Genomic DNA, 24,690 nt, shown 5'->3' with positions numbered 1-24,690 from the left:
GTTTGAGTTTTCTCCAGTTATTCTAACATGCATGTTCTGTTGTGCAAATGTAGTGACAGATGAAGATATTTTGAGTATGCCAATACTCGCTGACATGTACCTGCTAACAAAGTCAGAAATATTACTTTTGATCGTCTCGTATGAGGCAATCAGCTGTTGTATGAGCGACTAAGACAATATCTGGGCGAAGTAAAAAGAGTAAGGGAAAGAAAATAGTGTAGACAATACAGCAGTGATAAAAAGAATGACGAGTAAGGCAGAAAAAATCTCATCAATGAAAGAAAGCTGCTGTATATTTATCTCAGCTGCTTTGGCTTCAGAACCCACAAGACCATTTCATTCAATTAAAATAATTATTCTCAATAAAAACTCCACAATACACCTGTTGGTGCTATCCCTAACCCTCAAAACCTTGAAATTCATACCTCATATTCAAGTCGTACCTGTGTTCTGCCGTGTTTGATTACACACATAAACCAACTTTATACTTTGTACAGCATTAAAAGGGAGCATTGCAAGGGAAAATCACTGCCGAATGTTAATGACACTGCATTCATTTTTACCTTCACATTCCTTTTTTGTATTTGGTTTTTCAAGATGCAAATCCAGTAGATTTGTGACCGTTTAAAATAACTGATAGAAAACATGTTGTAGGAGAGACAAAGTCCAGACTTTGAAAAAGGCAACACTTAGATCACAAAGGTAATTCCATATGGTAAAGATGGATGGAAATAGCTCCATTTATTGAAGATCATAGTCACAAAACCAGGAAAAGTCTTGTTTTTGCCCTCTGTACTTCCTTTATAGAAGTTTCAGAAGCCTCCAGGTTAAAGTGTATTATCCAGACGAACACAAGCTGTGACACACCTGATTCACACCATGAAGAGATTACACCTCATAAACTAAATAATTCAACAGTAGATCAAAGCTATTCTGAATCTTTTTTAAATGCATTATTAAACTGAAACACCAATTCTTAAAACACAATAATAGTTATAACATAACATAACATAACATAACATAACATAACATAACATAACATAACATAACATAACCAATTGGACACTTTTGTAATGTGTTTTCATGAGGACTCTACGACATTTTGCCAGCAAACATCAAAGATCAGATCACCTCGATTCATTTGTACATATGGGAGCAGTTGTAGCGTTGGTCACTCACCAGGGGGAGCCATAGATCCTGAAGCCCCTCACAGTGACCTCAGAGTCCTGCAGGTAGATGCAGTTGGTGAGCAGCGACTGGACATTCTCGTAGTTCTCTGGCTTCAGCTTCGAGGCCGACGGGAAGTAGTAAAAGTCCTGCTTGATGAGGTCGGCCATGAACTCTTGGTCAAAGGTCAGCTCGTGGTTTCCGGCAATCACGATCTTGATGTCGTAGGGAAGCGTACCTGCGAGAAAGAAGCAGAGAAAATGAGGGTGTAAAATATTTACAGGACAATTAGGAGAGAGAATGCACTTTAGAATAGAGAAAGACATAAGGACATGGATAAAAGGGTTTTTGGAGAGACAAAGGAATGAGTGGTGGCACACAGAATGGGAAGAGACAAGACAACTGAGAATGAAGCCCATCTGAGACGGCTTGGCGTCCGAGTGCAACGAGGCTTTTCTGGTTATTTTCCCTCTCTATATCAAGTAAATCTGTGCAACTGTCTCAGATTCCCTCCATCAGTCAGGGTCTCCACCCAGTGCACTGCTGCACCGGTCGAGGACTCTTGATCACGGGGAGGCTGAGGAGGGAACTTTGTTGAGTTTTCAGGTCGGATTATTAAACATTTACTGAGAACGGCAGTCACCCATCCCTACGCCCCTTTTTCTCTTTGCTGTCATCATCATTATCATCCCGGGTCTAATCAAACTCCTGCTCTTTCTCATCTCACCCCCCACTCCTCTCTTTTTCTCTCCACCATTTCAATGGCTTTAATTGGCCATTCGGAGCTTGGCACAGCGGGGCATGTGATCAATCTGAGCTCCATCAAACCCGGTTGCAGGCTGGGTTTTCCAAGGATTTCCAAACATCTGGAGGTCTGTTTTTGTCAGGTAGAGAGCCTGATGGGGGAGTTCAATCACCATAGCTTCTTCTTCTCCTTTTTATTATTACCACCAGGATGGCGTGCAGCTGAACATGCCAGTTTGTGTGTCAGCGTTTGTGTTTGCGAGTGACTTTCCCATGTGCCTGCTTTTGTGTGCTTAATGTGCGAGGTTTGCGCGCATCTGTGCATGAATGTGTCATGTTAGTGAAAAGGAGTAATTAAACCAAGCTTTAGAAGAGGCTGACAGCCCGCCGACGGTTCTGTCATAACAGCCAATCACAGCCAAGTGACAGAAAGGGAGAAAGAGATGGAGGGGGGATGGGAGAGAAGGAGAGAGAGAGAGAGAGAGAGAGAGAGAGAGAGAGAGAGAGACAGAAATATTTTAGGAAACCCAAAAATCCTTGAGTGTGAAAGAGAAATAATAACAAGATGAAAGCAGCTGTCAAAGAGAGCCCATCTCTGCAGTGTCGGGGCCCTGCCCCCCCTCTACCAGTCCAACATGGCTCCCATTTGTTTGGCAGAAAAGCTTGTGTTTAGTTGACAAGCAGACACCAAAAAAAAGCCCCATAAATGAGGGGGCGACACCTCCACAAAAGGTACGAGGACTCACATACAATCAAAAGACTCTTTCTATTCGCTCTCATCAAGGATTTGGCATCTAAAGTGGTTTTTAATCTCCATCCTTGGATGAACTGAGGACAGAAGAACTTCTCACTCTCAAACCAAAAATCACTGTTTTAATTGTGTACCTGACGTACGGGACGAGTGAGAACACCACAAGTTAGCATTTCACTTTGGACCTCTGCGGAAGGAAAAGATCTAAAAATACACCGTTTCTCAGATTCTCCAGTATATGATGGAATATGTTTCAGTGCTGGGCAATGCCAGCGAAAGTAAAGCTGCCAGACATGCTTGGCAGATACAGACGAAGTGAAACACTAATAGCCATAACATTATGACCACCTGCAGAAGACTGCTGTCCCCATGTTGCTTCCTATACACATAAAAACTGTGCTCCACTGTTCATTCTGACAGCTTTGTACGACCGGCATGAACTCCTGCAGCAGTTTGAATAAGAGTAGCTCACCTGTGGGCTGCAAAGCGTTGTAATGGTTGGTTTTATTCTCAGATATGATTTCATGTTTGAAAGAATTAATGTGTAGAGTTTCCTGATTCTCCCTGAGTATACCTGGATCTCATTCAGTACTTGTGGGTGGGTTCCCTCACACAATCCTAAAATGTGTTCGAGGTAAACTGGTGACTTTCTTTTTCTTGTATGTGAAAAAGGTGTGTGTTCCAGTTCTCTGCAAACCTAAGATGAACAAAGCATTAATAATTCACATGGATCAACATCGATCAGTCTTCATTCATGCAAAAAGGAACCTTGATGTTATCAATGATAGAAAACTGCCCGCTGGAGACTGAGGCCACCTTACAAGAGTTCCAGTTTTACAGATCCTCTGACTTGAGACTCTGAGAAAAAGCAGACATATACCATTTGTGCAGAAGTTTGATGTTTTGCTTTCTGTTCTTTGGTTTCTCGAGGCAGTGGTGGCCAGAGAAGCCAGCTTGTAATCAGAGGTTTGCAGGATTGAATCCTGTGGCTGACCAGTACGGTGACCACTGTCGGTACCTGAAAAAGACAGTTTCAACCACCAGTGCTGCCTGGACACTGCGCGGTAGCTATTAGCTGCTAGTTATGTTTAGATGGGTTAAATAAAGAAACTGATTGAGCTATCTCACAATTGTATGTAGTTTTTCAGTTACCCATTGCTAACTTGTAAAGGCCCTGTAAAGAGTATGTACAGTAGATGAATGGATGCAAAGAGATGAGATGGTGGAGCAATAAAATATAACTCAAATGACTATAACTAAACTGCAAAGTCCCAGTGATTCTGTATCCTTACACAACCTTATTAAATTGACTTTTGTCTTTTTATCCATTGATAATACAAATAAATATTCATTGTTCCGCCTTATAATACCTTGAAATTAACTTGCTTTTATCATATAACCAACATGACATAGCCATTTCCAAGAGTCCTTTGTTGCAGCTTCCTCAGCCTTCATGAACCAACAGGAATCTATCCAACAACAGTTTCTCTGCAGGCTCAAAGGCCCCTACATGCTACCCTTGTCTGTGGGTGTCCGCGAGTGTCCGCGGGGCGAACATGATTGTGGCCATGCTCCACTTCTGGACTCGTGTCAGCACGCCTTCCATGCATTGAAAATGGAGACCTCGCGTGAACAAGAAGAAGTAGAGCGCCTGTGTTTGTTATATTTGGCCAAAGAGGAGGATAACAAACGAAAACGGTATGATGTGCGACCGCTTAACGTGAATAGAGCATGGAACAGAGTGTTCAGGACGGAGACTGACGCATGCGCAGTAGGTGCGCACAGTCGTGCACAGGTCGCGCTGTCGCAAAATTTGGGCTGCTCGCAGTCGCCCACAGAGGGGTCAGAGCGGACACTCGTGCACGGGGGCAGATGATGATTTTGACGTCTATTGTACACTACGCACATGCGGACACTCATGGATAAGGGGAGCATGAAGACCCCCTGGAAAGGAGCCAAACAGCTGCATGGGAGTGCAGCTTATAGCTGGAGACTTATGTAGGTTCTTGGTTGACTGTTTTCAAGGTGGGAGCAGCGAGAGGTGGGAGCAACGGGACATATCTAGACCAACCAGAGACGGCCTGCAGAGCAAAATGCAAAGAGAATATACCATGAATGAGGTGGGGCCTGAAGAGAAGCCATACAGTTTGATACTCTAATGTTTATCACTCAGCACCATACCAGGGTTATTTCTTATGTTATATCAACCAGTACCAACCAGCAATTCAATAATCCATCCATCCATCCATTTTCTTCCGCTTTTTTGTCTTTTTGTTCTTTTTATTGTGTTTCAAGATGCTTGTTTTAGGACTGCCTGGTAAATGAGATGTTACATCACAAGGGGTTATCCTGTGAACAAAGTTCTGATAAAGTTCTACACTGGATTATTATCCATGAGAAAAACACAAGAACCCAAACAAGGTGGGGACGGAGAATCAAAGACAAACCGGAGCTTATTTCACTGCACAGCAAAAGGAAACATTTAAGGATGTCAAAATTAATATGTTATCGCAGATTAATCTAAACTTAAACTGATCCAATAAATATTTTTTAATGCAATCAACCAGGGTAAGGGTTTATGGTTAGCATTCAGGGTTTATTGTTTAGAGTTAGCGACTATGGTTTGAGGTGATTGGTTTAGCAGAGAGTCATGAAAACCTTTCATACATTTTTGTCCCCAAGGCCTAACTGATGTAGAAGCAACCCATTTCACCCTCCCAGTAACCTGAACTGCACTGTGACGGTGTAAAATCCAGGACACCTTCATGGCTTTGTGTGGGATTCTACCTCCTCCCTCCAGAGATTTATCTGATTCAATAAACAGGCAAGGAAATGGACTCAACCAAATCTGAGGTAGATGGAGTATCCCTCCATCTATCCCTCCATGGAATCAGTTTAAAGTTACAAATGCATGATTTTGTGAAAATGATTGGCACGAGAACAGTTTGTGTTATGGAGTTTATAATTAAACATTTGTTATAGTTTCAAAGAAATGTGTTTTTCTATGGAAGTACAGACGCTGTTCACGCCCTGTGACTCGTGAATGAGGACATTAAACTGAGTGTTTCTTGAGAATAACTTCTGAGTTGCGGCCCAAAATAATTATGTGACATATTTCTATAAAAAGGCACCCCACTATCAGCTCGTCATGAGACAGGATAGTTTTATCTGGTGTCATCCCAGATAGACGATTCCTATTTAGACGACTTATTATAATAAGTGAATTATTTGTAACATTTCAGTGACCTAGAAGGAATAGTAATGTATTTGTACTAGTGCTGTCAATCGATTAAAAAAAACCAAACTAATTAAATGCACAATTTTCTGTAATTAATTGCAATTAATCGCATTGTTTTTCTACTGAAGACTGAAGCTTGTGATGGATATTTATTGAGGGGAAACCACGGAATTAATGTCGACTCAACACACAGAGACTAAATTTAAATTCAAAGACGTCCTTTTAGCTTTTCGTGAAACTGTTCATCTCCAAGATCAGCAAAATAATAAAAACATAAATTAATTAATAATCATCGAACATAAGTCTGGGTTTGTTAGAGAGCAGGTCCACCACTTTGAGAATTTTATTATACTGTAGCAGCAAAAATATACTGTAATATCCACACACACACACACACACACACACACACACACACACACACACACACACACACACACACACTATACAGGAGAGCCAGGGAAAGAGAGAAAGAGGATAAATTAATATTTTACCAGTATTTCCGCCAGTTTTAGCAGTTTGGTGGCTGCTGGTCAGCGAACATGGCAACCTGCTGTTTTGCAGCAGAATTACTTCTGTGGTCATTAAATTGGGCTTTACAAAGTAAAACTAATGACTTTTACCTTCTCAATCAGGAAACTTTGTAAAGTGAAACTTTCTGCCATAATATTATTCCACTCGGTACTATGCTGCTCTGCTGTGACAGTGCTCCGCCCAGAGACGCTGCTGCGACGGTAAGGGAGGAAAGAAAAAAATATATATAAATGAAGTAAACAAATCTTTGTAAATTACGTTACATTTTTTTAACGAGTTAAACGTTTCAAATGAATTAATTAAATGAATGCAGAATTTTTGACAGCACAAATTTTTAACCTTAAAGACACATAGTTTCTTTGAAAAAGTAGCTGAACATTAGTTTAAAATCGCAGTGGAGGAAGAAAAAGAAGAAAAAAAAACTGTATCCCGACGTTGGGCTGTTTTATAAAAGTAGCTGAACAATGGCCAGGGAAAGGAAAACATTATAACTCTCTCATTCTTCCATATCTGAGTTATGGTGTGGAAATATGGGGAAAAATATGTTGATAGTAATTATAAAAGTGAACTAATGGAGAGGAGCTTCACAGTGCAGCTACTTTGTGTCTTTATAAAACATATATATGTTTTTAGCCTGATATCGGGACCCTTTTTATTTTCTTCCCCCACCACAAATTTAAACTAATGTTCAGCTACTTTTTCCAAGAAATTATGTGTCTTTATGTGTAAAAATTCATCCTCGGTCTCTGAAATGTTACAAATAATTCACTTATTATAATAAGGCGTCCAAATGGGAATCGTCTATATGGGATGAAGCCGTTTTACCCTACTGATGATGTTGATGACGATGATGATGATGATGATGATGATGATGATGATGATGATGATGATGATGATGATGATGATGATGATGATGATGAAACCAGTGAAACAGACACAAAGATCTCAGAGCTTACCTGCTCCTTTTTCCTTTATGACTCTGGAAGTTTTGATGAATTTCTGCTTTGCCTCTTCAGACTGGACATACAAAATACAGCCTCGGTCAATCATGTCTCATTTTCAGCGACCTTTTGTCAAAAAGCTGCTTCCTGGAGACCAGTTTCCTCCAGCCGGACACACTTCCACTGATGTACAGGCAGGGAAGTGACCCAAACCATTGTGAGATGGAGGAGAGAATGTATTCATTCTAAGTTCTGGGTGTAGAATTGACACAAACACTTTCAGTTTTCATGATATAGTTGAAATGGTTTCCTGAAATAATCCATGAAGGGTTTTGGAAAGATTTTGGATTGGTTGCCACGACATGAAAAGTCTTATTTTCGGCCATGTGAACAGCTGACTGAAATAAAGAAAATGTGTGTCCTGATAGATTCGTACATCTGTTGGTCGGCCATAATAGTTATTCAGCGTGGGTCTTATATAGCACTTTTTACATTCAAAGACGCTTTATATTGCATTATTCATTCACTACATACTCAATAGTGGTAAACTACGTATGTGGCCACAGCCGCCCTGGGGCAGACTGACAGAAGCACAGCTACCAAACTGCGCCATCAGTGTCTTGCCCAAGGACACTTTGGCATGTAGGCAGGCAGAGATGGGAATTGAACCTTTAACCTTCCAATTGGGAGACGACCGCTCTCCCACCCCAGCCATGCCATCCCGGCAGACTATATGCTCAGAGCTTTAAGTCAATTCAGTTCAACATTATTTATATGATGCCAAATACAACAGCGTCAGTTCAACATATTGAACAACAGCATAATAATTGTACAATTCAGATAACCTCAAGCAGAACAGTTTAGATTATACTTATCATTAAATTTATTTAAATTAAGCATATTACCATTTTCATCCGTTAGATGCATGAATGACCAGATTTGTTTCTCCTTAGACAAGATAGGTAAATCTGAATAGGTGGGTTTTGAGTGCATATTTGAAGGCAGGAAGAGAGTCCATGTTCCATAGGTGGGGGGGCAGAGCGACTGATAACAGTGGAGAAATACTACTACTGTGTCTTAGACCGCTTCTTATATTGAACCTTTGGGTTGTACCTTTAGGGTTGTTGATGTTTGTATAGAGAAAAACAACCAGATGTAAAAATGTTAGATTATTTAACGACTGTTTGTTGGTAAAAAATGTATTATTCCTTATTTGATTGTGGTAAGGACTTATTTTCTTAATGCATTCATTGATGTCCTGAAAAAGCAAAGCTTTAATTTCTTTGCAACGTACTTATAGAAATAACTTGTTGAACCATCTGAACCTGGTGAACCATCCGAACCTGGTGAACCGTCCGAACCTGGTGAACCATCTGAACCTGGTGAACCATCTGAACCTGGTGAACCATCCGAACCTGGTGAACCATCTGAACCTGGTGAACAATCTGAACCTGGTGAACCATCTGAACCTGGTGAACCATCCGAACCTGGTGAACCATCCGAACCTGGACAAAAGAGCTCAAATGTGACGATGACGACGTGTACATGAACGCACAATGAAATACTAAAATTACTACACACACACACACACACACACACACACACACACACACACACACACACACACACACACACACACACACACACACAGAGTACAGGTGAAACCTCCTCTGGTCTAGGGGTTGGCTGATCAACCTCTCCCCTCAGTTGCTGTCACCTTCTGGTAGGTTTCTGTGCTCCCTACAATTTCAACCGTTAAGCTGAAGTTTCACAGCAGTTTAGATGAGTATACCTATGAGTATACAGTTAGTATACCTACTAACTGAGAGGACATTTGGAGAAAAGAGCTGCGCCGCGCTGTTAATACTAATGAAACATTTTGGATATGGCCTGACTTTGTGCTGCTGGTAACTAATGAATGAGCTGCACCTAAATGCTTAAAACATCAGACGACAAGTGTGTGTGTGTGTGTGTGTGTGTGTGTGTGTGTGTGTGTGTGTGTGTGTGTGTGTGTGTGTGTGTGTGTGTGTGTGTGTGTGTGTGTGTGTGTGTGTGTGTGTGTGTGTGTGTGTGTGTGTCAGGCTGAGGGGAAGAAAGACAGTGAGCCAACAAGGGATAGACAGAGAGGGAACGAGGCACTCATAAATTTTCGAACAAATAAACACTATCTGCGTCTCCTCAGAAATTCTGCCACGCGAGCAGTTTTTCAACCATGAAGTTTGACGGCCAACTGTAAAGTGGGAGAAATGAATAACGCAGAGAAATATAAAACTCCACCAGCTGGACACAAATTCCTCCTGTCCTGCCACCACAACACACACACACACACACACACACACACACACACACACACACACACACACACACACACACACACACACACACACACACACACACACACACACACACACACACACAGGCTCCTACTTAGTAGAATTCAACTTCAATTTCATGGAAGGTTGTTTTTTTTTTTGTTGCAAAACCTGCAAAAAAACCCTGACAAGGTGCGAATACCAAGTAGCTGCACATTACACCACGAGCAGCCAGCGTGTGCATCTGTTTATTGGGTTTCTCGTCCAAGACGACCGCCGTCAATATGAAAATAATCCCACAAACATAAGAAACAAAAAGAAATACAACAATACAGCCTTCTATTGTGCACATCCACAGAACAAATCATTCCAAAAAATACTGGTTCTCCATCAAATATGTGTGTGTGACAAAAGACGATAAAATAGACAGGAGTGTGTGTGTGTGTGTGTGTGTGTGTGTGTGTGTGTGTGTGTGTGTGTGTGTGTGTGTGTGTGTGTGTGTGTGTGTGTGTGTGTGTGTGTGTGTACGACACACAGAAACACAAAGGAACAGACAGAACGCATGGGCTGCTCATTGTCACCCCGCCATCTTTTGTCTCTGCATTCAAAAAGCTGCTTTTAGACGACAAATACTTTTTAAATTTGCTCTGGAGTGAGGCGGTGAACGTTAGCCGTGCCTTCAAACAACACGTACAAAGAAAATGTAATGAAAAGAAACAAAAGTCAGCGTGTGAGAGGAGAGGAACAGGGAGTAAAGTGGAAACAGCTGAACTTGACTCTATTCCTCCGTCCCTTCATCCCTTTATTCCCCCATGGTTTCCTTTTAATCCTCATTGTCTTTGCTCTTTTGTTGAGGGTAAACCTCATCCCAGATCTGCTGTGTGTGTGTGTGTGTGTGTGTGCGTGCGTGCGTCCGTGCGTGCGTGTGTGTGTGTGCGTGTGTGTGTGTGTGTGTGAGAACAGGAAAACCTCCATCGTCCTGTGAGCTCTGCACGGTGGCCCTAATGTGTGTGTGAATACTTTCACATGCAGCCTGCAGGTATGTACACGGCTCCAGTAGTACATCCTTACAGGTGATATGGGTTTTTGAATATACATTCAAAATAAAACACACACACACATTCAGAATTCCACTGCAGGAAGTCTTCAGGATTTCAGCCATCATTGTTCCGAAGCTGCAATGGGTGGTCCGCTCTTTGAAGAGGAAAATCCCTGCTCTGCCCGAGCTCTGGCACGTACAGGGGGATTACTGCCCATTGTCTGTGTGTGTGTGTGTGTGTGTGTGTGTGTGTGTGTGTGTGTGTGTGTGTGTGTGTGTGTGTGTGTGTGTGTGTGTGTGTGTGTGTGTGTGCAGCTACAAATAGATTATGTAAAAAAGTGTCACACTCATTTCAATGGTAGTAGAGACGTTATAATAATGAATAATCAGTACGAAATTAATTTATTACATTTATTAATTTAGGGACAACCCACACAAGCCTCTTCAAATACATGTTTTAAATATCCATTAAAATATAGTATATTTTATAATAAATTAAAACTTTAAATACATTTATTACTACTTCATAGTTTAGTAACTGTTGATTGATGATTTACTGCAGATGAAATAAACATTACAAATAAACAGCCGAACATAGGCTCCACTGTTTTTACTGAAGAACAGACAATAAAGTTAAATCTATCTATCTATCTATCTATCTATCTATCTATCTATCTATCTATCTATCTATCTATCTATCTATCTATCTATCTATCTATCTATCTATCTATCTATCTATCTATCTATCTATCCTCTAACTAGGGCCCATAAACAAATGTCATTGACATATTAAGTGTGTATATAGAGTTTATAATGTATTTTATTAATTGATCACATCACATCACAACGCTGCACCTCATTATGTTAAAACATAAAACTCCTGTATTCCTGTTATAAAATGTGAATATATCATAAAAGCTTAGAGATGAACAACAACTGTGTTAAACAAGTTGTTTTGTTTTGCTCTATTTGTGCTTGTTGATTAAATTTTGACAGTAAGTTTTATATAATCTGTACGGTTGCAAATGTTCCGTTCTCAAGTTCACAATTAATTTCTATTACAACGACTCAAATACATAATGCTAGAAAAATGTGTGTTTTTAATGAAATTATGAAGGTTTACTGGGAAATATTCTTTTCAACATGATTTCTACTCAAAAAATAAAAATAATGTGCCACTTCATAAAAACATCAATTGCATGTTTTTGCAGGAAACCGAGAGTTCCTGTAGAGAAAGGTCTCTGGGATGTTTTGGTCTTTGTAACTCCCTTCTGCTGTTTTATTTCCATTCAAAGTGAGGTCATGAAATAAATCTCACATGTAAGGTGTTTGAAGCTACTTTACCAGCGAACTGATCAAATAAATGTGTTTTAATCAAAGTAATGCAGAAAATTCTGTCCTCAGCCTCACTCAATGTATAGCAAGTATTCTCTTCTATTAAGAAACTAAAAATAATAACAACAACAACAATAATAAATATAATAATAATAATAATAATAATAATAATAATAATAATAATAGTAATGATCACTTTGAGACGGTCCATTTTTTATGGTCTTACAGTTTGTTTAGGGTTTTGTTTTCTTAATACAATATACTTTTGACTAAAAGCTGCAGTTGTAAAGCTTTCTTTGATGCAATGATACTTTTGATCAGAACTTTATGCTTGTTTGCTTCTGCAAACCTCAAAAGCAAAAAATAATGAGAAGAAAAACATACAACTATAATCACACAAGAATAAACAGGAACAACTCCAATTAATGAGAATATGGAAAGATAAATAATCTTTTTATAAAATGTTTCCATTCAGCTCCTTAAGCTGGTGATTGGAGCGACGCAGTGGGAGATGTACAGGAGGACCTGCTCGGGGAATTATTTCCTCCAAACCAAGAGCGAGATCATCCGCCTGCGCCTGTTTGTGTGCGAGCAGCACACAGTTTACGTATGTCTTCTTTATGTACGGCAGATAGTGAGATTATAGGCAGACAGCAAGGCTTCAGCAAGGCTTCAGCAAGGCTTCAGCAAGGCTTCAGCCCGCCTTCATCCAAACAGAAATGCAGTAATTCAAAGGGACGCTTCAGAAGCAACAGCACTAATGTTCAAAGACAGACAAGCTAAAAGACTCTGCTTGGATCAGTCGTAATTCCTCCACTGTGTGTGTGTGTGTGTGTGTGTGTGTGTGTGTGTGTGTGTGTGTGTGTGTGTGTGTGTGTGTGTGTGTGTGTGTGTGTGTGTGTGTGTGTGTGTGTGTGTGTGTGTGTGTGTGTGTCAGATGAAAGAGAGAAGAGAAGAAGAGGAGAGGTGAGTTGAGGGACAGGCGTGCAACAAGGTGGAGATGCTGGGGAAAGAAAAGCGAAGAGACTTCTGTCTTCCCACCTCAGCTTAAACTTAATACGTCTTTCGTTTAATTCACCACCCAGACACACACACACACACACACACACACACACACACACACACACACACACACACACACACACACACACACACACACACACACACACACACACACACACAAATGAAATCACGCAAAATGAAACGAAAACAGGGAGCAATTATAGGATGGCGTACACAAACACCACCTACTGAGCATCCAAAACACACATTTCATCCAAGTACAGAAGCACCACCCAACACTCCACAATGTCCTGACTTGACACGTGAGCACACACACACACACACACACACACACACACACACACACACACACACACACACACACACACACACACACACACACACACACACGTACATGTGCATGGCAACAAAGACAGATATCCAGCCTCCTCGTAGGTGGTCTGTCTCTCTGTCTTTCCATCTTTTCATCCCGTCTGCGCCACTTCCATGTTGGCTGTGACGCCGTCGCCTCCAGGATCAAGATTAAGTCTGCAGCATCGTGGGATCCCGATAAATGTCATAGACTTAAAACCACTGGCCACCTTCCACTCGCCTGTGTCTCTTTTTTTTTACTTTCTATCCCTGCCAAATTCTGCCAAATCTTTTCATTGCCACACTCGTAACATTCACGCCCAATTTATGTTGCATTCTTGTCAGAGCTGCTTAATCGAGGCGCTGAATGCGTTTCTTAAACCTGGTTGGAAACGAGCTCCAGGCTCCTTTTTCAGGCACATCCTCTTTCAATACACCATACTTCTGAAGATGTTCTTGAATTCTTCGGCATTCGATCTGTGAAGCATAAAATCTCTGTAACCAGTCATTTGTACAGTTGCAAAGCACCAGCATCGAGACTTCAAGCATTCACACCAGCAACAGATGTTCAACAGTGTTCGCCCAGGATACTCACATCCCCGCATCCCCAGCATTACATTGAAAGCTTCTCATAATGAATAATTGATTACAGATCTCAGTTACTCGTTCAAGACATGGTGGAGTTTCTTCTTCTTTTGTTAAACTGAGGCCCGTCATGAACAGTGATAGTGAACGATTTATTACAGTTTCTAGGTAATTATTTAAAGTGGTGCTCCTTCTTACTATTGCAGTAACTATTTACAAGGGAAGGTGGGAGGCGTGACTTTAATTTTAGCATTGAATCTTAAGTTCAGCTGAAGTTGCATCAGTTAGTGGGAGGAAGATGCTCTATAATCTAGAGCGCTTAATGAAAACCCAGAAGAAGCAGTTGTGAAACAGCTGAGATAAACTACCAACATGAAGACAGACTGACACGTCTCCTAAGCCTTAGTAGCACTGCACTTTCTGTGCCGGGTCGTCGCGGGGCGGGACGGGACGGGTTTGAGGTCCGACTGAAAAAGTTGTGAATGGTACGGAAAGAAACCGCGGCCGCCGGCTACGATTTTCCGCTACCCCTCCATTGAGGCACCGAGCACCGAGGAACAGGTCTGTGAGGAGGAGCGACAACGTAACCGTCTGATTGGTTGTGAGGATCGTTACTCTCGACTTGCCCGCAATATTGAAATATTTAATCGGCCGTAAATCCTCCGTTGTTGTTTACGTACGACGCTTTGCGCTCATTGGTTGTTTTGTTAACTGGGTTTATTGAAACATCGGCGCGCAACACAGCATGGCGAGGTGCAGACGCTCCTCTCAGTAACAGGAGAGGAGGAGATTCAGCAGGAGCTGGACGCTGCTGCTCACAATAAGAAAGTTGGTGCTACGTCACAGAGGCCGCAGAGTTGTAGTCGGGTGTAGCCAGCCGCTGCCGGCTCCTTCTGTGTTCTTTGCTCGACGGGTTTTTCGGGTTTCTCTGCTGTTTTTGTTGGCGAAGTCATGACCGACGGCGACCGGCGAATTGACTGCCAATCGGTGCATGATTCTTGTGACCAGGAGAAGACATTACAATACAATAGAACTTTATTTATACAGCACCTTTCACAGACATGGGTCACACTGAAGACACAGGCTAAGGCTAAAGTCACTTGGTGGTGATGTCAGAAGTCAGTTCAGGACATCAGGGTGCTCCTGCTGTTTAGTGAATTAGTGACAGATCTGTTCGTCAGCTTTGGATAATGTTAATGCTGAAGCTAAATGTTGTCTGAGTAGGAAAGAGTGACAACAGCTCTGAAATGTCAGTAATCCCAGGTGAATTTCATGATGACAATCAGTTATTTTATCCCTGATGATTTACACTGGTTCGATTTAGCACTCGATCAATGTCATGAATTAGCCGTGAGCCAAAAATGTGGGTAATTGCACTGAATTCTCTGATATTTTCCGTTTGTGATTAGCAGCAAGCTGTTTTCTTTCTCTGCGTTTCTCCCGAGTCGGCGTGCGTCTTGCTGCAGAGCTGGTGGCTAAACACGACTGCTCTTAGCCTCCGCTTCCTGTCTGTTTCTGCTTGAAAGAGACAGCTAATGCTAGACTTAGCAACAGTTTGCTCACAACTGCTCACAAGCACCGACACTGACCCAGAAAACAAACTGTGACAGAGGGAAAGAGAGAAGGGAAAAAAGAGGGAAAATGATGAGAAAGCCTTCCATCATTTCAGGAGAAACGTCCTCAGACGCTCCTGAATTCTCTCTGAAGACTGTTGACGTGCCTTCTTCCTCTAAAACTAGTCTTACATGCGTGCAAATGGCTGACACGGAAGTATTTTGAAATTAAGGAAAAGTGAGACTTCAGGATGGACGAAGGGAAAAAGGGGAGAGAAAAAGGAGGAAAAAGGCAAGAGGAGGAGGAGGAGGGGGAGGAGGAGGAGGGTGGAGCAGAAACAGACAGTGGCCATGAAAGTTTAATGCCCTCGCTGTTTCAGAGCTAAAGGGAGCGACTTGGTGGGAGAGGTGAAGGGGAGGTCTGGAGGGGAGGGGGAGGGGCACAGTGTCGGGGCCGCAAGGAAATCCCCCCCCCCCCCACACACACACACACACACTTAAAGTGCCAACGCGGCAATCGCATCATGGTCGTCACTTATCTATTATTCAGCAGCGAAGAGAAACGGAGGAGGGCAGGTGCTAAATTAAGAGTTGTAGCCGAGATGCTAAAGGCTGCGGACCGAGCCGGAGACGTGGGGATTTATTCTTTCAGAGGGTCACTGAAGCAAAGTGAGTCAATACAGGCATGAAAGCTCAAGTCTTCAGGTTGAAACTCCCTCAGAGTTTGGTTTTCTGAAGTTACTCAGTTTTCTTCATTACCTGGTATAAAACAAAACGAGCCAACCACCTGGGCAAAGAAAATATACTCTAAAATATATCTCATTTCAATATATTGAAATATTTATTATTATGATTTATTAATTGCTGCTTTTCATATATTGAAAAATATATGAAAATGTATTTACTTTTATATTAAAATATTTGTAATAATGTATTCAATACACTTCAGAATATATATGGATTACTATATTTACTTTTATATTGATTACATATATGTAATAATATATTCAATACACTTTGTGATGTATATGGATGAATATACTGACATATATTGATTTATTTGTAATAACATACTAAATATATTACACTTCCGAATATATATGGATGAACATTTTTACATATATATTGAAATAGATGTAGTAATGTACTTAATACACTTCAAAATATAGACATTCACTAAATGGGAAAAATAGTGCGAGGAAAAGGCATTGCCATCACCATATTTTGGAAGATATAAACACTTCAATAAAGAAGTTAATGTCTTTGTACCTTGACATTTGTTCTTCGGAATAGCAGTCCAATTTGTCTTGTCAATCTATAATTAATTTGTATTAATTGCGTAATTGTTGTGAATTATCTGTGATTTTTAAAGAATTTCCCATAATTATGAAAGTATTTCCTGTGGAAGTACTTTTCTAATCTATTCATTTCACCTTTCCCTGCATTTCAACCTTTGTGTCAACATTTTTTCTTTTACTTTTAAGACTCATTCTCGTACCCTTATATCAGGTTTCTGCTGAGCTCTGTGATTTCTCCTTCCCCCCATAGCCCCCCATCCCTTGTGTGTCTGTGTGGTGGGCAGAGTGTTCACCACCAATTCTCTGTGTTCTGGTCCAGAGTCTTTCTGTGTTTCCCCTTCCTCTTTTGTCTTTCTCAGCAGGCAGTGTGAGGGAGGGGGCGTGGCCAACTGCTCCTGGTGCTGCAGACCAGGACCACCTGTATCTGATTGAGCGATCAGCTCCTGTATGACAGCCTGGTCGTCTCAGCGCCACACTGCCAGATAATTCCGTCCTGTTTGGTCCTGCTCGTGTTCGGTGTTCCTGCTCCAGTCAGCCAGCTCCCTGCCTTTCCTGCCTGCTCAAGATGTTTGTTAATTAAAGCCTTAGTGTGAACTTGCCGCCCGCCTCACTCTCACATAAACACCCTGGCTGAACTGAGCACCTGAAATCCACTACCATCAACTCATCAAGACTCCTCCTCCGCTCCTGTTCAGATCTGTTTACACCGTGCGGTACTTGGTTTGACAGGCTCCAGATTGTCTGAGTTGTTTTCCTCTGTGACTTACCAAACTGAACCACTGTCCCCCCAGCCTGCTGTGATCTTAGTGTGGAGGCTCCACCTATCAGCAGCTCCAGCTCTCATCTCCCTCGGACCCCCGTCCCGTTAAACCAGCCTCTGTTCAGCCGCCCTCCTCCTTCACTTTGCTAATACTGCTAATAAATGGAAAGATCCCGAGTTGGGTCTGAACAGCATTAGTCTTTGCAGTCCTCATCTTTGTCTGCATCTCGTACCTGTTTTGTCTTTCTTGTGGTCTTTCCCTGTGCTTCTAGTTGTCTCGATGTCTTTCACCTGTGTCACTGTCCCTCTGTCCCTCATGTGACTGATGCCAGATTGTTTTAGTTCTTTATGTCCAGACATCCTGTGTTCCCTCGAGTAGCCGGTGTCTTTCGTGTTTATGGACTCTCATGCTGTGGACGTTTGGCTTGTGTTTTTGGCTCCTTTTTTATTGCTGATTTGCTGGTTTGTTTTTAAAAAATGTATGATAAACACCCTGAAAATGAACTTTGTCCCTCAGTCTGCTTTTGGGCTGAACCATCTCCGTGACACCTTCAATGAAGGGACCAAAAGCAGACATGGTATATGACATTTTTAGTAAAAATAATTTCCTAAATGGCATAGGCTCTCATTGTGAGATGTTATCAACTCACTATTAATCCTTGAATATTAAACAATATATTTCATATGATCACTTTCCCATTAAAACATTAAACAAACATAACATGTTAAGGTTTAGAATGTTTGAATACTTATGTCAGGATGTTGCATTGTTCTTACATTTTGATTTAAAAAGTAGTTTTCATCAAAATTCTCAATATTTCAATTAAATGTTTTTTTATTTATCTTCACATGAATTCACCTCTCGGGTAGAGGTACAAACCCCAGACCCCTTTAATAATTCAAACAGTCCATGAGGATAGTTTTCAAATGTTAACATTAAAGGTAAAAACAGCGCTACCAGAGATCTGGCTGATAATTGATCTGAGTTTGTATGGGTGTGGGATGCGAGTGGAGCAGCCCCAGAGGCTGTACAGAAAGAGAGGCAGAGAGAAGTGAAGCACAAGAGAAGAAAGCCTTTAAGAATTAAAGCTGCTCCTCTCTTGACCCAGAGTTGACTTGCAAAGCACAATAAGATCCATATTTAAACACGACATTCATTGCAGAACACCCTGGCTCTGCTCCGTCAGCTCACACCATCACCCAACATGAATACAGACGCCACTCAAGTCTGTGGCGAGGACTCACGCACACAAACAAACACGCAAACACTGTGTGAAGAAGAGTCGCTTCGGCTTACGAAATCCGCTCGGGTGCCAGTTCTACATCCCGCGGCACGGGTGAGCACTGAATGGCTCATCAAAGAGGCCATTATCGGAGGCAATAGCGCTGAAGTGCTGCTGTTCACTACCTCAATAACCCCCGAGTCTTCATTCCCACTCTGACCCGTCTTTGTGGATATAACTTCTCTGAATCTCTCCCCTCATCTGTCCTGAAGAATCAGCCTCCAGGCCCGACAATCCAAAATCCACTCGTGCACAAGCAACTGCACATGGAGGCCTACCTCTGATCGAACACGTTGCATAATATAAAAAAAAGTCCCATTTCACCCTGATTGGCAGTAAAACCAATAAGGCCCTGTTGACACGAAGATTTTAAGTGAAAACACAGAACTTTCATTGTGTTTTCAGGGTCCATTTACACAACAATTGTGCTCAGAGCCACTGAAAACACAACTTTTTGAAAACGGCTCCCAACGGCGAACTTTTACAAAATGCTCCAGCTCTGTCTCTGTGTAGACTTGGTAGTTTTATTGTTGAGAACCGCCGCTAATAGCAATCCAACTTCTTTGTTTGTCCATACGAATGTCTATATACTTGCCCTTTTTAATGTTATAACGTATTGTCTGTGTGCATGTGTACGAGGTTTCATCACAAAAACAAGTAACAGCACCCACTAGTGGCCCTACATTGTTTTCAGTTGTTCCTGTAAACATTCCTAAAAACGGACAGTTTAGCGAGGCCTGTCTTTCTCGATCAAACCGGCGCTCTGTAATGCAGCTCAAATCTCACAGTGTTTGAGTGTGCTTGTATATTCTGATATATAAAAGAACACATTAATGCTGATTAGACAGCGGTCAGCCATAATAATGTTTCGGTCTTCTTTTCACTGCAACACTTCAAGGAAACATTGTTCTATCAGAACCCGTATTAATGTTCTGCGGCTGCAGCTTGTCCGTAAGACTGGACCACACTTTTTGATCGATGTTGACCACTGCAATCCAGAGACGATCTACAGGACTACAGTTTGAAAGATGCTCTGAGGCAGATGTCCAGAAATCACAATTCGGATCTTGTCAAACTCTCAACTCTTCACACTTGTCTAGTTTTTCCTGCTTCCAACACATCAAGTGTGAGGACAAACTGTTCACTTTCGGCCTGATTCAGCCGACCAAGGACCATGTGCCATGATCAACCAATAGTAGAAATCTCACTCCAGCATCAAGGCTTTCCTTCAGGTTAAAGGGTTTGCTTTTGCCCTTGTAACCAAAAACATGGTCCAGCTGTCTCTGGAGAGGGACATCAGAGATTATTTGGCGGTTGTGAGGATTTGACTGAAGTTTTATCACAAATGTTTAAGGAAACCATCAGAGAACATGCAATATCATCCTGACCAGACCTGACAAAAAGAAAATGGCTTTAATCTCCAGGCTACTGCTTTTCTGTGAGCAGTGAGCCCTACATTTCACTTCACTGTAATGGTTTGGAAAGATGGTTGGAGTCTCTGAGGAAAAAATGAATTAGTAGCCACTGATTTAGTTTGTGATCAGTTAGTTTGAGTGAACAAAAGGAGCATATTTACTACATGCTCCTATTTGGGTGTGGACCAGAGTTCAGAGGATGTTGGCCTGTTTATCACAAATGTGACCAAAAACAACCTGGAACCAATTAGAAAATGTGGATGATGCCTATTGTTTTCATGGCAACATAACTCGCACTGAGCAGAACATCAAAGTTATAGAAACAACCTGAGGTTTTCAGCATTAGAGACACTGCTTTGTCCACAATGAGACAAAATATATTATATATGAGTCTCACTTCTGGTCAAGATTCAGAGAAAGGTTACAACCTTATCCTCAAACAGAGCTTACCAGGTTATGCAATAGAAATGTCAGGATTTTGGAAAAAATAAAATAAAATTACAAAAATGAAAAATAAAACGCTGACATAAGTTATTTCCATTAACTCATAGCTTTGCTCCAACTCTGTTAAGGCCTGTTAAGTGCAAAGCCTGTATTTGGAAAGGTCTTCCTCAAATGATTCAAGTATTAGCGACGCAAATGCTAACACCTATGCTAATGACTGTGTATGCTAATCACAGTCTTACAGTTAATGTAACCTTGTATGCTAATGTAAGTGTGTATGCTAAGTGCATATGCTAGTGATAGCACGTATGTTAATTAGCGTGTATTAAACACTAATGTGCATGCTAATTTGCATATATGCTAATGTTAGCACATATACTAATTAGCTTGTATGTTAATGCAAGTGCGTTATGCCCAATGGTTCCGACTGTGTTTTGACTGTGATCAGATGTGGACTCTCAAGCAACGTGTGAAGTTAGAGCAAGATGTGAGCATTTACACCCCAATTCCTGTTTCCAGAAGGTGGCGCTATGGCTAATGGTTGGAATTGTAAGATTGTGATGAGGGTCAGACTCTGATGCAACATATCAAGTTTGAGGTCAATCTGATCACGTTCAGCCGATTTACACTGCACTTCCTATTTCATCACAAGACATCAAACTTGGCCACGCCCTCAAACTTTTGTGAGAGATTTTGAGAACTTCTGCTCTTCAACCCCTTTTCTAGCAAAAGAGTCTAAGTTGAAGTAGATTGGAGTTTTCCCCTGGGACGAGTTCGTTCTCGAAAATTTGTAAATTTGGGCAAGAATTCTCCAAAATCCGCCTAATTCCTCAAAATATCCGACTTCGTGTTGACTTGTTGGCATTGCTGTAAAAGAGTTTTTTTTTTTGTTGTGGCCTGTTACATATGTGTGACGATTTCCGTAGCAGTCAGTTAAGCGGGACTCTGGGGATATCTGTTTCCAATTTTGTAGGTAGTGCCGTTGAGCCATTTCGCAAGTCACATGTGTAACTTGCCCAAAATATCACATTCTTTGCCGGACCTGACAACTGTCAGAGTTTCACAAAAAGTTATGTATGCTAAGGCCACATAACCTCAAAGGTGCTGTTGTGAGTGTAAAATATGTTGATGGTGACTCAGGTGACTTTTCATCAAAGGGCATGTTAATGGTAGCCCTCTGAATTTTGATGTGTCACAGACTCCCAGGTCCTGCAGTGAGCTGCAGGCCCACAGTGGTGCCCCGCTGAGAAATCTGACACAGGGTCATTTACATAACAACTGTGATTTGAGATTTTGCTGAGGGAGGGGTAATGGGCAATCTGCCGACAGCGTATCAGAAATTTGACATTTTCTGCACTTTCATGTAATATTGTTTTCCCACATTTCCATCGAACTCTCACGTGCACAAAAGTTTGACATGCACCACTTTCCAGTGTGCGAGGATCTGTTCATTGCTGCTTGCAGCTTTAATCTTAGCTGGAATGTCTCAATATATGGTCTGCAACATTTCAAATCAACACATTCAAGTAGCAAACAACCTCTAACATGGAGATCTAATCTATTAAACAGCAACACTATGTACAAAGAGTGTGTGTGTGTGTGTGTGTGTGTGTGTGTGTGTGTGTGTGTGTGTGTGTGTGTGTGTGTGTGTGTGTGTGTGTGTGTGTGTGTGTGTGTGTGTGTGTGTGTGTGTGTCTGTGTCTGTGTGTGTGTGTGCGTGCGTACCCCAAATGTCCACCAGGTGGAGGTAGACGTTGGCGGGTCAGTGTGGTAACCGTGACAACCACTAGGGGCGTGCGGTGGCGCGCAGAGATAGCGCACTATGACTTGATGCGTCCACCAGGTGGGCGTCAAGAGGTATTGCAATGACCCACGCGACCACCAGAGGGGTTTGACTCGCTCTTTCTGGGGACGCGGCGGTTGCTTAACGGCCAGATAAACAAGACGTCCGTCGTGCACGAGAGCGGTCTTGGAGCGAGGCGGTCTCACCTACTGTAAACGAACGGACGGTTCCAATGGCCCGGTTCTGAGCGCCAGAGTTCTAAGTGGATGTCAGGACATGCAGTTAGAACTCTGGTGATCGAGGCAGAGGTGGTTTTTGCAGCACCAGATTGCAGTTTGGTTGCTAACGGTGGCTGTGTGTGTGTGAGAGCTTATCTTGATCAGATAACAGGAGCGCAGGGCACAGACTCGGGTTAGTGAAAGAGGGGGAGATGAGAAAGTCGGGGGGAGAAGAGAAAGACGGAGGATTCTGGCAAGGTTCGTTCCGCAACCCAGTTCTCCACACAGAACTCCCGGTGGGCCTGGAGCTCACTAGGACCTCTGGTTCTGAGGTGGAAAACCCGAGTCCCAGAATTGGTAGGTGCGCATGAACGCGCGTACACAAACATCTGGGCCGCGACGGCTTTATCAGCGGCACATTGAAACACATTGCATGTTAGCGTCACGCTAATCTAACAGTTGCTGCCCAGACGAAGCTCTTACTGTCCGGTTGCTGTGTTGGACAGCACCGTCCGTGGTGCTGTGTTGGACAGCACCGTCCGTGGTGCTGTGTAGTTCTGTGAGGCAGCGGTAACTGGTTGTGACCGGGTCTGAATTCAGTGTCCCAAATTCAGAGGCCTGGCTTCAGCTGCAGGAGGGGACAGTGAGGCTGAAGGTGGGGGAGAGGAGACACTGACTCGGGTCTCCAGAATCCCCCAAAAAAAGGAAAAAGGAAAAGAGAAGAAGGAGTCCAAACTGTGTCCTGCTCGTCTAGCGGGCTGGCGTTGGTTCTGTCCCTTAGACCTACTTACTACCATCCCGAGGCAGCAGAGACGTGTGTCCCTCTCGGTGGCTGGGATGAGAAGCAGAAGACAGTTGGTTGGAAGGGAGCTTCACCAAGTTGACTTTTGGACCCCTGTGGTGTCCGGGTCGGGTTCGACAATTATCATTGGTTGCCAACCTGGGGGGTTGGAGACTTCCTGGGGTCTTTGGCCTCCTCCCTGCTGTTTTATGACCTGTTCATTGTCCTGGTGTTTCTCCTCTGTCACAGAAACTGCTTGGAGGACTTGAATGGAATCTTGAGCCCAACAGCGCGGTCAGCGCGAAATTGGTGAAATCAGTGACGTATCACGTTTTGGAGTGATGCAATGACGTGGCTCCCACTGGCTCCGTTACTGGAGGAAAAAGAACCGGTTCTTTGGTGGAAAAGCCCTAACTTTGAGCGTGGTACAGACCTGGTTCCTCGCAATGTATGCAAAACATACACACACATATATAAAGTTCTTATACAGTGACTGACACTTGAATAGTCCACCTGGACAACAGAAGACAGGGAGAGGTGTGACTGAGAACTGTAAGTTTTACTCCTGTAAGGCATCTTCCCCTTGGGGAGGAATGTGGACAGCTTCCACCAGTTCTTTTTACACCTCCACATTTCTCTTCCATTTCCCCGTTAGCATACTCACGTTCCAGCAAAACATTCATCTCCTACCTCCTGCCTCCTCACTCAACCCACCCCACCCCACCCCACCTCTCTTCTCCCACAATAGTTGCCATCCCCTGACAAAGCCTTGAGCAGCTGCCAGCGGCCCCCAAGAGCCGACTGACTTCCTGCTAAAAATAAGAGCGGAGAAAAGAATTACAGAGTGCCGAAGCGGAGAGAGAAAGGAGTGATGGGGAAAGGAAAGAGAACGGGGGGAAGAAAATGAGTCAGGGGGAGATGATAGAGAGAAAGAAAGGACAGAAAGAGCAGTAGGGGATAAAATGGAAATGAAGAAAGGTAAAGGAAAAAACAAGGGGAAGGGATAAAAGAGGAGAAAGTTTGGGAGCAGATGGTGATACCTGACTGAGTTTGTACAGAGGAAAATAAATACGCTAAAGCTGATCTCCCTGCAAATCTGTTCTGCACACAGCAAACAGGAGATATTCATCTGTGGAAT

The 24,690-nt window shown here is 42.5% G+C and overlaps 1 protein-coding gene across 1 annotated transcript in view; it reads right to left on the bottom strand.

Annotated features, from left to right (window-relative positions):
• mpped1 (metallophosphoesterase domain containing 1) overlaps positions 1-24,690 on the bottom strand; it is a gene marked incomplete at both ends in the record, with an annotated part of 129,328 nt that overhangs the window by 79,842 nt on the left and 24,796 nt on the right. Inside the window, one exon of the mRNA XM_080492544.1 lies at positions 1,180-1,405. Coding sequence (XP_080348670.1) covers positions 1,180-1,405 — 226 coding nt within the window. The remainder of the gene's footprint in view (positions 1-1,179; positions 1,406-24,690) is intronic.

This window comes from Lipophrys pholis (assembly GCF_963383615.2).
Source record: "Lipophrys pholis genome assembly, chromosome: 22".
Taxonomy (NCBI): Eukaryota; Metazoa; Chordata; class Actinopteri; order Blenniiformes; family Blenniidae; genus Lipophrys; species Lipophrys pholis.
This window is presented reverse-complemented; position numbering and strand designations above follow the sequence as displayed.